Raw genomic sequence first — 13,511 nt, 5'->3', positions numbered from 1 at the left:
CGTCCAGCAGGGATGGCCACATGGCCTGACCAGACTGATCTTTAGCTTCTGCTGCAACGCACCGCTAGAGTCGACTGGAAGAAAGAAACGGAGTACTTCCCGCTGTCATGCGGGCTGCCTCAGGGGTCACCACTATCTCCCATTGCCTTTCTGCTCTACATCGCAGAGATACTTGAAGACGACCCGAACGCCGCGATTCGGGTACGCGGACGACATCGCCACTCTGGCCATCAGCCCCTCCCTGGAGAGCAACGTCGCAATACTCAACCGAAGCGCAGCCGGCATTCTCAGATGGGGCTTGGAGAACAAGGTCTCCTTTGACCCGAGCAAGTGCGAGGTCATCCACTTTACTAGGAAGCACGGCCAGCCAGCGGAGCTGCCAGAGGTCCGGGCGGGGGATTTGGTGGTCAAGGCCTCGACGAAACCTGTACGCTGGCTGGGTGTCTGGTTCGACAAGAGACTGTCCTTCCGGCACCATGTCGACGCAAAAGTAGCTGCAGCAAAGAGGGCAGCTCAACATCTGAGACAGCTTACGAACACAAAGAGGGGACTCCCAGCGGCCGCCGTGCGAAAAGCCGTCGTCTCCTGCGTACTGCCGATCGCGCTCTTCGGCGCCGAAACATGGTACGCAGGTATCACGAAGCCGGCTTCGAGACGCCAAGCGGAGACAGACACGAATCCGCCTCTCCAAGGAAGACCCGTCAACACAGGCCAAAAGGGGCTCGTGCAGAAGATCGACAGCGTCATTACAGCGGCAGCAAGGGCCGTTCTGCCTGTCTGGAGGACAACGCCAACCAGTAGCCTCCTCCGAGACGCCGGCTTACCGTCAGCCAAAGTCGCCTTAGAGGGCGTCCGCTTACGGGCCGCAGTCCGACTACAGAGGATTGATCGCCGACACCCGCTAGTCGCGCGGCTCTCCCAGCAGGGACAGCAACAGACGAGACTACAACGGACGGCTGAACTTCTGCCAAGATGCGGAAGACCAGCGTTCCTTCAATCACAGTACCTGCCAAGCTCACAGGATCAGATAGTAGTTCAATGCAAAGAAGAGGCTGCGAAAGCTTTCGAGCGCTGGCTAAAGACAGTACCGGAAAGCCATATGATCGTCTTCTCGGACGGCTCCAGGGCGACGAACGGAGCCGTGGGGTACGGCTTCGTCATCTACCGAGACTCCAAACGCATAGCACAAGGGTGCGGCCGACTCGGACTAGCAGAAGTGTTCGACGCCGAGGTCGAAGGGGCGCGAACCGGCCTCAGAAGGGCTCTGCTCACCAATCGCGGTCATCCAATCCACATATGTATCGACAACACCAGCGTTATACAAGGCATCCGCGGCAAGGCGCCGGACTCGTCACAAGACGCGTTCCTCGAAATCCAAGAAGCGGCCAGGATATTTGATATACGGACGCACTGGTCCCCGGGACACCAGGGCATCGAAGGAAACGAGGCCGCGGACCGGCTGGCCAAAGAAGGAACGACACTGCCGGCGCGGATGGGTCAAATGGCAACACTAGCGGGCATCAAGCGGCTTGCAAGGGAAAAATTACAAAGCCAGCACAGGAGATGGTGGTATAAAGAGCGAAGGCCGCGGTACGCGGACTTGGGGCTTGAGGCAGCTCTGTCCAGCCCTCCTGAACTGGCCTTGCCGCGGGCTACGTTACATCACCTGCTGGCGGCACGATCGGGTCACGGGGACTTCGAGCAATATCACCGACGTTTCAACCACGACGACGCTCTAATGATGTGCTCTTGTGGAGAGGCGAAAGACGTGGACCACCTGGTCTACTGTCGACTAACGCTGGCGAGGAGGCAACGGTGGCCGACCCTCCACTCTCGCAGTATGCCCGAGCCCATAGGCCCTATGGGATCTCTCGAGGCCTACTTCAAGAGATTAATCACCGACCCACGAGGCTTCGAGGCCTTTCTCCGCGTGACGGACTTCTTCCAGAAGATCTGTCTGCGGTAGCAGCATCCACACCTACGTAGATGTGAGTGCGGACTACAAAGAACCTCCCGATTCCAAGGGACGATTTGGGAAAGAATGAAACTGGGGCACCAGCGGGAACCGGGGACAGACAGAACGCGTAGTGGCCACAAGGCATGATTTGGAGGACGATGTAAAGAGACGACGTACTGTAGAGTAGGTAGCCTTGGCTCACGGCCCTCCACGCCATATACCCTTCGGGAGGTCTGCGGTAAGGGCTCTAGCCCGGCCGCCACGGCGTTAAATACAACAACAACAACAACAACAACATTAAGCGACACCCTGGAAGCCAGAAAACGGCACAACCCTCGGCCCTCTTGAGCAGTCAATTTCCTACGCAACCGTACAGTAGGCTCCATTTTACTTAATCTGGTCCAGCTTCGATCAACCATTGTCGTGGACGCTGGCCTGGGAGTAATATGGGCACTGTTAACATTGAGTACTCAATCAATTTTAGAAATGTCGCCCGTCGCATATTGCCCCAGATAACAGAAAAACGAGCATACATGTGCGCGGAGGGTCAGACCATGCAGTGGGCGACTTGAATAGTATTCTCTTACTCAAATTCCATGGCAAACTTTCGGTCTATGTCGACGCTGCACAACAACCTTGTCTCAATGTCCGAAGGGATCACAGCCAATTTGGATCTTTGGGGCAACGTCAAGATACCTTTCCTGAAGCGCCTAGACACAGACGATTGGTTTGATTTTGATCGAGATCTCAACGTGAATGAGCACTCGCCTTTGGCCGGGATTCCTTTTAACAGCATTGGGATGGGAAACACTATATCTTAACTAAAGTTCAGTTACGTTAAATTAGACTGCTCAGCTGTTGGAAGCCGTGCCATGGAGCTAGAGGACGACGTTCCACTGAAAGAGACGGGGCATAACGAAGAGCTGTCAGTCGCTGCTCTGGCTGCCGACAGCAAATTAATAAAATCACCAAAGTTGCCCGATTGTACGTGGCATGGATACGACTACACAAGAAACACTATCGGGCTAGATTCGACTTGGAAGATTCGTAGGCCGAATATGGACCATGGAACCTGCCGATTATCCAACCAGAACAGTCGTTGGCCCACTGCATGGTCACGTTGAGAAAATACACCGGCCCATCTGATTCAAAAAAATGAACAGGACATCAAGGCCAACCCAAAGGCTTTACATATTCCCTCCGGAAGAATTTAACACTGGCTGTTCGGCAAAGAGCCGCTGCAGGGTAACTTAGGAGTACGTCGAGCCCCGCCTCAACTGTGCTCGTACCAAACCCACCGACAAACAACTGCACCGTCGTAGCCCAGCGAAAATCTCAGAAGCAAAATGCTTCCGGAGACATATTCCAGCTATCGTTTCCCGCCGTTTTTGACTTTGTCTCTCGCGAGCGTCCGCTCTCCATCAGAGACTTCACAGCTTACAAGTCAGAATTCTCACTCTACCATTTCGCTGACCCTGGGCTTCGGCACCTGAGGGGCGATTACTACTGCATCATAGAGAATATCACTGCCAAGGATATGGGTATTCGATCTAGCCAGCTCCTCAATACCGACCTCTTAATAAGCCAGCTTTCGTTCGGATTTGCAGAATGAGACACGGAGAAATCAACGTTCAAAGCCAAGATCTCAGTTGATAAAGAAACAAGCATCTCTGGTATCAGATTCCAGATTTCCCCGCTTTGGTTGATACTCTTCTTCGTCGCTAGTATAGTGCTTCTCGCAGATGATATCTCGAGCGTTGTTCTCAAACACTGGACGCGCGGGCCAGAAGTCTTGGGTACGCTTCTACTGTGTTGCTAGATTCGAAATTCTTTGATGTACCAAGAGAATACAGATGGCTGAATGGCATAGACCTGTCAACCAAAATGAAGTCTGAGCGGCTTCGTTTCGGCTCCATACGCGATCCGAAGGACGGACAACCAGGAACGGAATTTGGCCATGAACAGAGTACGGATCGGTTAGGAAAAACAATTTAGTCGTGACTGACTCGGTCAAGGGAATTAAGTGGCTATCAAAGGCACAGACGCCAGTGATCAGGTAAAATCGCACTGATCAAGCGCCTGGATCAATCTTCAAAGGCGGGACCGCCGTGGACACGCAACGCGACGAGACAAAAGTCTCCATGTATGAATAACTTGTCAATACCTTTGAGATCTTCGATGATCTGGCTAGCTAGAGGATCTTAGGACAAGGGTTTGACTGTTTTGTTCTTCAATTACTGATTAAATATGAGGACCTGTATGAGGTCCTCATGAGTTTACTGGTCTTTTTTACACGTGGTGGTTATGCTTAAATGGCGATTCCCCAGTTGTCACCACAGACAGAATCCGTGATTACCATAATTATCGATCAGGGTTGTGTCGCAGGTACCACTATTATATCCGTCAAAGCATCGATGAGCGTGGCGTAGCACCTCAATCTTTCTATGAGGGGCGTGTACCGTTCTGAGGCTAGTGGACAGCGTCCTTAACCTCGAGTAACTGTAAAGTCCTTAGACTGCTTTGCTTTTGGACTCTTCTTGTCCGGGAATTTCCCCGTCTTCTATCGTTCCTGGTAGTTCGGCGATGGGCTCCACAGAACCCTCTTCTGGTGATCGCTTGCTGGCCTTCCGCTTCTCCGACCGAGCCATCGCCAAAAGCCTCGTTGCGCCGTAAAGCTGAGTTGTGATCCACAGCGTGAAGATGAGGGGAGTGACTACTCTCCACACGTGACCCCATCGGTCCCAAGACTTGTGCAAGAGGTAAATCGTGACTGCGGTCTCCGAGACTGCGCCAACAATAACCCATACGAAACAGGCGGAGGTGAGGTAGGAGAGCAGTCGATGTTCGCCGCGCTTGAGTCGCCAGATGATCATGGAAAGGTAGATGGGAAGTTCTACTACAACATCGAAAGCGCCTGCGTCAAAAAGTCAGCCATTCAAGTTCGCAATGCACTTGAAGTCGGGTGGAGTGCTATCAACATACCCCACACCATACACATGTAGAACTCGATTGTTGCTTCCGGGTGTTTTTCGATATTTCCGAAGAGGGAGAGAGCCGTCTGTGTGATGGCCAAGAGTCCAATATGATGCGCGATGCTCAGGGGACTCGCAAACTGCGTGCGGTAACAGAGCTCGAAGACATAGTAGGCGCTGTATGTTTGCGAAACCGTGTACAAGAGATCGCCGACTCTAATACGCCTCCCTGGTCCTGGCGACACGTCTGTTGATAAATCGGCAGACCCAATGAGGAAGCGCATGACAGGGTAGACACCGATGCAGAAGAGCGTGAGCATGATGATGGCGCCGATGTGGTAGTAAGTGAAGGAACGCCGTCTCTTCTCGTTCTCGGGGCGTTGCAAAACTGCGTAGATATCACCGTAGACTCTTTCCAGTAGCCATCTTTCGAGGATGTTGGCGATGATGACAACGACGATGACGCTCGAGACGAGAAGAAGCGATCCATATGCCTGGAGGCCTGATATTGGTCCATTCTCGATTGTCTCGATCTTGGGTAATGACCTAGCTACTAGGCTTGTCGTGAAGTCGGCCATGATGTTTGGGTGGTATGTTCGAAATCACGTTTGATGAAGGTGGCAATCAAAGAGGTGGAAGGATAGACAAACAAAGGGAACTTTCAGAAGTCAATGACGAGGGTATGTAGGAAAGTTGCATGCTCAATGGAGAAAGAGAAACAAAAGTGTCAAGTGTCTTGTGCCCGCCCTTGAAAGGATGTTGAAAGTGGCTTTTTCTACCTTGATAGAGTGACGATGGTTTCAATCTATCCAGGTCTTGCACCTATAAGGTCGGAGAAGGGCAGTATTAAAACCAGGGAAATACTGAACAGTACACACCAAGTAATCAAGGTAGATCAGAAACGGAAATTGATCGCAAGAAAAAGAAATACGACCCTGGAGCCTGATTTCGACCGTAGCAAGAGCTGCGCCAGCACACTAAAGAGGGAACGAAATGAGCGTCTCCTTTGCTTAGGGCGAACGGCTGTGCTCACCGTTTTGATGGCTCCATGTCAAGGCCGTGGTGTCCATGTCATGTTCGCCCGACCAGATGAGTGTTAGTCGTGGCCGCGGGACCCGTGCTTCAAAGGAAAAAGCGACCCTCTCGGGCCCTGGGATTTCGGGCACCGGCAGTCTTCAGACACTTTGCCAAAGTCTAGAGGCCACCGACATGTGTCGTTCCAGCCCTAGCTCCCTGCACCACGTCTGACTACACGACTGAACTCTCTAAACCTTGTATCCTGGGGACATCGTCGATCCAATCAGAGGCCTCGTATAGTTGCCGTCCAACCCGATCGGGCGTGGAACGCTTTGGTTTGGCTCGCGTTACAAATATGGAACAAAGGCATGAGCATGCGGGGTGTTTCTCTCCAAGGGAACACGGCACCACGGGCATGCCGCTGCAGCCACGGTCGATCTGGGATGGGTTGGTCTTCGGCACCCGGCACCAAGGCTGTTAGGTGAGCGGTTTCTGGGTTAGGGGGGAAACTAAATCACCGAGTAAGCGTCCCTCCAACTGACAGATCGTCAGGGGCTTGAAATAGACACATGGGGATTTGAATTGTGTCTAGAGAAAGCCATCATGGTGCAGTCCCTTGCGGCTAGCTCAGTGCCAAGACATTGAAAAGCGCCTGGTCTGGCGGGCAGTCCCGACATCTTGCTGAAAGACGCGATGCCAAGGATTCTAGAGTTCATGGCATCTGCTGTCAGGGCGATCAGGGCGATCATCCACCGTGGGGAACACGGGCGGGCACAGCCCCCGAACGGTAATCTCAAATTATGGACACGAGACGGCGTGGGGATTGCGCTGTTTTGTGTCATGACCTTGGATCGCTTCGTCAAAGACATCGGCTCTGGCTCCCTCGAGTCTTGGACCAAGTTGGATAGGTCACCTAGGCCATTCTGCATTAGCCTGACGGTAAATCGGCTCGCTTGGGGCACATCTCATGATCTCGTAACCCGAAGAAGGGCAACGTTGAGTAGATAAACATCGGATGGGCGGCGCCGATTCTTGTGCTGATTCATAGACTTATGGATGACTGGCGAGAGAGTGGGCGGACCCTTTGTGAACCTAACGAAATATTCGCCGGGCGTTGGAGAATTCGGCCAAAGCTGAGGCCAGTGGGAGCTAGAAGCTGACCATGCAGCATGATGATTAGGTAAACACCTACCTATCTCCTATCCACATCACGTGCCTGCCTTACCTAAGCATGGATATCGCCATGGCATGTGCATTCTTGCCATCTTCAACGCCCGAGGAACTCCCGCCATTTGCTGTCCGTGCACCCCAATTGCGCCAGGGAGGTCCGTCGGAGAATCTGCGGCACCGTCGGGAGTTGACATCATCCCAACTGCCATCATGAATTTGACCTCGCTCTACACACCCTCCAACTGAATACAAACGGCTAAAGTCATGGCGGAGACTCTGCTGGGACTGGAGGTTGCCTTCTATCTCTATCCCTGCGGCCTCTTTGTCACTCTACTGGCGGCGCAGTCCTATCAATTCTACCGGGATCGCCATGGCGTCACGCGTCAGACCGCGACGGACGATGAGCAGAAGAAAGCTTCGCGACTGTACGCGCGGATAATCTGGGGCTTTCAGCTCGTCCTCTCTCTCTTACTCGTGAGTTTGGGAAGCATCTCTACAGATCCCGAGTTGTCCTCAAAGCTAACACTTTTTTTTTCCCTAGCTTGCCACTATCATCCTTGCCGTTCACGGCGCTATTGCTGGCCAATACGATGGGGCTGGCAAGGTCGTGTTCCCGTTCAGTGCTTACTTGGTAAGTGGGGTCTTTGGTGCACCCCTATGAGAAAGTTGGAGAGTGTTAACATTCACATAGGCATCATATGTTGCCGTCTTGTTGTACTACCTAGCCGGTTTACTTCCTGATCCCGAAGGCCCTTGGACGCCAACATCGGCGCATTTCTATGCGTGGATCGTAGGTGCTCTCTTTGAGGCCTTCATTGCAGCTGTCTTTTCTTCAGAGAAGAACTCCTTCCGCGTCTCCAATGGCCTTCTTGATATCTTGGACGTTGTGGCAGCTGTTCGAATCGGTGTGTTGGTGGCGATGATGGTCTGTCTTATCCTGAGAGACTACAAGCTGAAGCCTCTGCAACCCAAGTCGGACCCCGAAGAGAGACAATCCCTTCTTGGGAACGGAAGTGGAAACGGAAACGGAGCATCTCACAACTACGGCGGCGCCCATCCCCGCGGGTCTGCTGCTCACAAGCCTCCTGCCAGAACCCAGGTATCTGGTACAGGATGGCTTGACTACTTTGCTGGGTTCAGGGTTCTGTTCCCGTACCTCTGGTATAGTGGCTCTGCTTTCAACCGCCTTCTCCGGACTTTTCTTAACTGACTTTCCTTTCCGCTAGGCCTAAAGACTCCCCCGTCTACCAGGGCATTGTGGTCGTTTGTATCGTACTCCTGGTCGGCCAGCGAACTATCAACGTATTGGCGCCGATTCAGCTCGGAACTCTTGTCGACTCGTTGGGCTATGGCACCATTCCTTACAAACAAATCATCCTTTACGTCGTCTACCGCGCCCTGCAAGGCAATCAGGGCATTCTCGGTGCCGCGAGATCTGTTCTCTGGATTCCGGTTTCTCAGTCACTGTTCCGCAGACTGTCTTGCGCTGCGTTTGAACATGTGCTGGGACTTTCTCTGGAGTTCCATCTCAACAAGAAGATCGGAGAGGTCACCAGTGCACTGAGCCGGGGTTCTGCAATGAACACATTCCTAGAGAACTTCTGTTTCCAAGTGTTCCCCATGGTGTTCGATATCTTTGTTGCTGGTATTGTCTTCTTTGCCAAGTATGACGCCTTCTACACCATCATCGTGTTCTTCATCATGTGGTCTTACATCTTTCTGACTATTTACGTGGCCAAATACCGTGGCAAGCAAAGAAGAGACATGGCTACCAAAAATCGTGAGATGGAAGCCACCAAGACTGACGCCATCATGGCGTATGAGACGGTGCAGCACAATTGCGCAGTTGTGCCCGAAACCGAGAGATTTAAGGAGCATGTGGTAGTGTACCAAAGGGCAGAACGGCTGGTGCAGTGGTCTCTCAACTTTCTTAACCTTACACAGAGCTCTATTTTCTCCCTTGGCACTGCTTTGCTTGTCGCGGTCTCTGCCTACAAGATTTCGCGGGGCGAACAGAGTGTTGGCGATTTCGTCAGCTTGATCAACTACTTCGTGCAATTGCAGGGTCCACTAAACTTCTTCGGAACTTACTACACCATGCTGCAAAACAATCTGATCGAGGCAGAGCGGATGCTTGAGCTAGTGGGTCTCTCCTGAATCAACAACTAGCTACCTCTAGAACGCTAACCTTGTTTACCAACATTAGTTCAAAGAAACGTCCGGGATTGTGGAGAAGCCTGACGCCGTCACCCTCCCCCCCGTCAAGGGAGAGGTCGCTTTTAACAACGTCAAGTTCTCTTACCAGAGCAAGAAGGGGGAACCTGCGATTGACGGCGTCAGCTTCACCGTTGCCCCGGGTACCAAGACCGCCATTGTTGGAGAATCTGGCAGCGGCAAGTCAACCTGCCTGAAGCTTCTCTTCCGTTTCTACGACATCAATGAAGGATCGATCACTGTCGATGGCCACGACTTGAAAGACCTGAAACTCGACAGCCTGCGGAAGAACATTGGCGTTGTCCCTCAGGACACGGTGCTTTTCAATGCGACCATCATGTACAACCTGCTCTACGCCGACCGGAATGCTACTCAGGCCGACGTGTACGAGGCCTGCAAGGCTGCCAACATTCACGATCGTATTCTCGCATTCCCGGATGGATACGACACCAAGGTCGGAGAACGCGGACTCAAGCTGTCCGGAGGCGAGCGACAGAGAATTGCCATCGCGAGAGCGATTCTCAAGGATGCCCGCATCTTGCTGCTTGACGAGGCCACCGCATCTTTGGACTCGCACACCGAGAGACAGATCCAAGACGCTCTGGAGCGTGTCACTGCGGGCCGGACGACCATCACTATTGCCCACCGGCTTTCCACTATCACCACATCCGACCAGATCGTGGTACTCCACAAGGGAAACGTTGTTGAGCGCGGCACGCACGCCGAGCTGTTGGCTCTCGGAGGTCGGTATCATGCCATGTGGGAAAAACAGACCACCACTGAGAAGAAGAATGTCGAAAAGGTGGAGAAGGAAGGAGAGTCTTCGGAAACTACATCCCAGCAGTAATTAAAGCCAAACCTGGATTTCGTTTATCCTTTAGCGGCCGAGGTCGCCGAGTTTAGCCTAGGTAGGATATGCAAGTAAGTTAGACGTGCGACTAGGTGTATAGATAGGTAGATGTATCAACAAGGGCCCAATTTGCAGAGTCTTTTTAGACCGTGAAGTCGTTCGTGTAACTTGGCGCCATTCATCAAAGGCGCGTGGGTTAAGGCGGGGAGCACTTGCACGGCAGTGTCCACTCGACGGTTAATGATTGGCTCCCTCGCGATTGTCCAAAAGGGGAATGACGGTGCCGGCCTTAATTGCACTCGGACGACCCGACTCATGCCTTGAAGTCCACTTTATAGGCAGCGATTTAATGTAGAACACGGAACTTTAAACTGATTAGGCTGGATTAAGTACGGGCGAGACAGATTTAGTTGTATTCGTAGTGCTTTCCAACAGTCAGTGCGCCATGGTTATGATGGGTGCCTTGGATGTGGTTTGCCCACTGCCACGCTCGTGTTGCTAGACCATATCTGCGCCCCTTCTTTGTCTCACTCCGCCACTGGTATTCTCCGCAGCAACGGTTTCCTCGCTATCTCTCCCATCAAGTACTTGGTGGGGATCCATAATACCGGCCTCGGGAACAGTTTTCAGCTCTCGGTTATGCAGACGGTTGTTCTCGTCTACTAGGCCGTCGTCCCTTCCGTACAAAAACCATAGAACCCCGCCTGCCATGACTGCACCGCCCACGATGTTCCCCAGCGTGACTGGTATAACAGATTGGTAGATGAATTTACCCACGCCAAAGTCGGTCCCGTAGAACATGCCGGTGGGCACGAGGAAGAAGTTTGCAATAGAGTGTTGGTATCCCAGGCAGACACTGCAGATTTACAAATTAGCCCAATTATATCCATTGACACCCACGAAGTCGCAGAGACAAGTAGACTCTGAGTGACGCTTACAACGTCCAAATGGGCAACCAAATACCCACAATCTTCGACAGCATATCTTTCCCGCTCATAGCCATGTACACAGCCAAACCCACAAGCCAGTTACAACCAACCCCCCGAGTGAAATTGTAAACCCATTTAACATTCACCCTTTTCTCTGCCTGTACAACTGCATACTCAGTCTGCGCATCAGATTCGAGCGTACCAGTCCACCAAGCCAAGACTCCAGCAAAGAACAAACACCCAGCAAGATTGAAGACGTAGGAAACAACCCAGTTCTTTCCGAGGTCATACCAGCATGTCTTGTGCTGTAGCGTTGAGTACATGACGACGGCCATGTTGCTCGTCACCAGCTCCGTGTTGGTGAAGACGGTCAGGACGAAGCCGATGGGGAAGGTCAATGCCGAGAGCATCGTGGCTAAGGCAGGATTCGAGGCCCGGAGGCCGGGCGCGCCGCCTGCGATGGCCAGGTTGAAGAGGGAGCCGAGAGAGATGAAGATGCCGCCAAAGAAGGATTTGAGGATGAGGTCTGGCCAAGAAAGCTTGGCTTTTGCAATGCCAGATTGGGAGATGAGGTGGCATGTTTCTGGTGGTGTGCAGGTGTCGAGGTTTTTTGTCGAGACGTGGACATAACGGACGTTTGGGGGAATGGCATCTTCACGACTGGACGTACTAGTAGACATTGCAAATTGATGACTTGATGCTTGACCTAATAACCAGGGACTAAACAAACGCGATTGCAGTTGTTTTAAAGCCTCCAAATGCAGCTGCGTAGATGCCGAGGTTAAGACGAGGATGACGAGAGCCAACGACGATAAGTTACTGCTACTGCAGTCGGCAATCAGTCGAAAGGGGATTACTCACTCTTCGGCTATGTTGACAAGACTTCCGTTCCACCGCTCGAAAATACTGATGAGCTGAGCTTCTCGTGACGTTACCGAGTATAATATTGTGGGTGGAAAGTGGGTAAGATGACTTGCGGATGACTGTTATTCTCTCCGCGAGTGAACTACATAATGCTTATGTCACCAGCTCCCTGATTCCGCTTGAAAGCATAGTGCCAAAGCCAATGTCGACGTTGATTTTGGTCGATTGTTCGTGTCCTTCCTGATGTTTTGGCCAAAAGTACGCGCAAGCCTGGGGCAGATTTCACGGGCAAAGAGGACACGATATTGAGGCTAAAGCTTGAAAGAAATGGTGGCTACAAAAACTCCTTTTTACAACGGTCAGAACTTTGCTGAATACTTACATTTGTTCCGTTGCTTACCTCCACTACTCCATATTGCTGTTGCCCGCATAGAGGCGCATGGCGAGCCAGCCCTCCTTCGCGGAATCCTGATCCATCGTACTACTGGCCTACTTCTTGAGTCTCCCTATACTGTAATTGAAACTCAATGGTAACTAATCGAGGAGTTGCGTCAAAGACCTCTTGAGAAGTTGAGTTTCTCGTTTCTTGCGCATATGCATCCGCCTCTGTCAAGAACTGATACAGTGCTGGGCGATTCTCGATAAGAATGAAACATTGGTAGCACTCTCAATTTAGATGGTACATGAGCGACATTGCGTTCTTGCTACCCTGTTGAAGTACCTCTTCCTCCCTGCAACCCAAATATGAACTCTAGCGTTTCGACAACCTTGGTAGCTATCCTGATCTGGCACCCCCAAGGTTGAACAAGATGACAGTATGAAGAATGAATCTCTCCACGAACAGTGACGAGGCAAACTATCATGGAGACCCCTTCTCTTCCAAATCTGTTGTGAGGTTTGGTGAATGTCACGTGAACCATGTTGGTGAGGTCGTGCCAAGAGCTCAGCAAAGGCTATTCCCAATACCAATGAGGAGAAGGTATGCCTGGGAAAGACCAAAAGTAGGCATACCCTAGCAGCCTCACTGTTGACATCCTGCCTCTTACGCGTTAGTAAATGACGAAGCTAGCGGGAGGCACTGTCCAACAGTCTCACGAACAAGCATCTTCCTCACTGGCAAACTCCATTTCAGGCTCAAAGTGGATCTCAAAGCTCGCAGTCTCTACATGTAGAAACGATCAGAGCCACCCACGACAAAACACGTCAGCACAGCTCTGGTAGATATCATGTGAATAGCACGACCGTGTCAACTCGATGACCGTTGATTTTAAGGGGGCCAAGAGACGACTGTGCATCGACGATCGGCTGAAAGTGAGGCGCCTTTACCCATAGGCGTTGTGAACTCGATGGCACGGACCAGGATGCTGCTAGCTCGTCGGACAACGTGTATGACAATGATTAGGCCATTCCATTGCCGGTTCGATGGACGATCAAGGAACATATCCACTTGTTCTTTCATGCAACGAACATCCCTCGACTGGCCAGCTTCACCATCTACTGCTGTGGAAGGCCCCACAGATGAGCTGCAGGAGATCGAG

At 52.0% G+C, this 13,511-nt stretch overlaps 4 protein-coding genes across 4 annotated transcripts; 2 read left to right on the top strand and 2 right to left on the bottom strand.

The window, feature by feature from the left end:
- The first annotated feature begins 2,171 nt into the window (after positions 1-2,171).
- On the top strand, positions 2,172-2,900 carry BDP55DRAFT_667097 (uncharacterized protein). Its single transcript, XM_060575152.1, has one exon. The coding sequence runs from the start codon at positions 2,554-2,556 to the stop codon at positions 2,776-2,778; it is 225 nt and encodes a 74-aa protein (XP_060428665.1). The 5' UTR covers positions 2,172-2,553; the 3' UTR covers positions 2,779-2,900.
- A 1,567-nt stretch (positions 2,901-4,467) lies between these two features.
- Positions 4,468-5,507, bottom strand: BDP55DRAFT_554056 (uncharacterized protein; the record flags this gene model as incomplete). Its single annotated transcript, XM_060569358.1, has 2 exons — positions 4,468-4,871; positions 4,940-5,507. 2 exons carry the CDS (start codon positions 5,505-5,507, stop codon positions 4,468-4,470), a joined length of 972 nt encoding a protein of 323 aa, XP_060428664.1.
- A 1,664-nt stretch (positions 5,508-7,171) lies between these two features.
- Positions 7,172-10,336, top strand: BDP55DRAFT_667092 (ABC transporter). The gene is made up of 5 exons (XM_060575151.1): positions 7,172-7,590; positions 7,658-7,747; positions 7,808-8,277; positions 8,343-9,258; positions 9,323-10,336. Exons 1-5 carry the CDS (start codon positions 7,381-7,383, stop codon positions 10,175-10,177), a joined length of 2,541 nt encoding a protein of 846 aa, XP_060428663.1. The 5' UTR covers positions 7,172-7,380; the 3' UTR covers positions 10,178-10,336.
- A 364-nt stretch (positions 10,337-10,700) lies between these two features.
- BDP55DRAFT_667089 (Formate/nitrite transporter) lies at positions 10,701-11,821 on the bottom strand. Its single transcript, XM_060575150.1, has one exon. It carries the CDS (start codon positions 11,787-11,789, stop codon positions 11,115-11,117), a length of 675 nt encoding a protein of 224 aa, XP_060428662.1. The 5' UTR covers positions 11,790-11,821; the 3' UTR covers positions 10,701-11,114.
- Positions 11,822-13,511: the final 1,690 nt, after the last annotated feature.

Source organism: Colletotrichum godetiae (assembly GCF_030913485.1).
Source record: "Colletotrichum godetiae strain CBS 193.32 chromosome Unknown BDP55scaffold_25, whole genome shotgun sequence".
NCBI lineage: Eukaryota > Fungi > Ascomycota > Sordariomycetes > Glomerellales > Glomerellaceae > Colletotrichum > Colletotrichum godetiae.
Note: the sequence above shows the minus strand (reverse complement) of the source record. Positions and strands in the feature narration are given on the sequence as shown.

Coding starts and splice junctions, on each gene's coding strand:
- BDP55DRAFT_667089 (XM_060575150.1), bottom strand. CDS start 11,789: ATGTCTACTAGTACGTCCAGTCGTGAAGATGCCATTCCCCCAAACGTC.
- BDP55DRAFT_667092 (XM_060575151.1), top strand. CDS start 7,381: ATGGCGGAGACTCTGCTGGGACTGGAGGTTGCCTTCTATCTCTATCCC. Junction 7,591..7,657: donor TCGTCCTCTCTCTCTTACTC/GTGAGTTTGGGA, acceptor TTTTTTCCCTAG/CTTGCCACTATCATCCTTGC. Junction 7,748..7,807: donor TCCCGTTCAGTGCTTACTTG/GTAAGTGGGGTC, acceptor ACATTCACATAG/GCATCATATGTTGCCGTCTT.
- BDP55DRAFT_667097 (XM_060575152.1), top strand. CDS start 2,554: ATGGCAAACTTTCGGTCTATGTCGACGCTGCACAACAACCTTGTCTCA.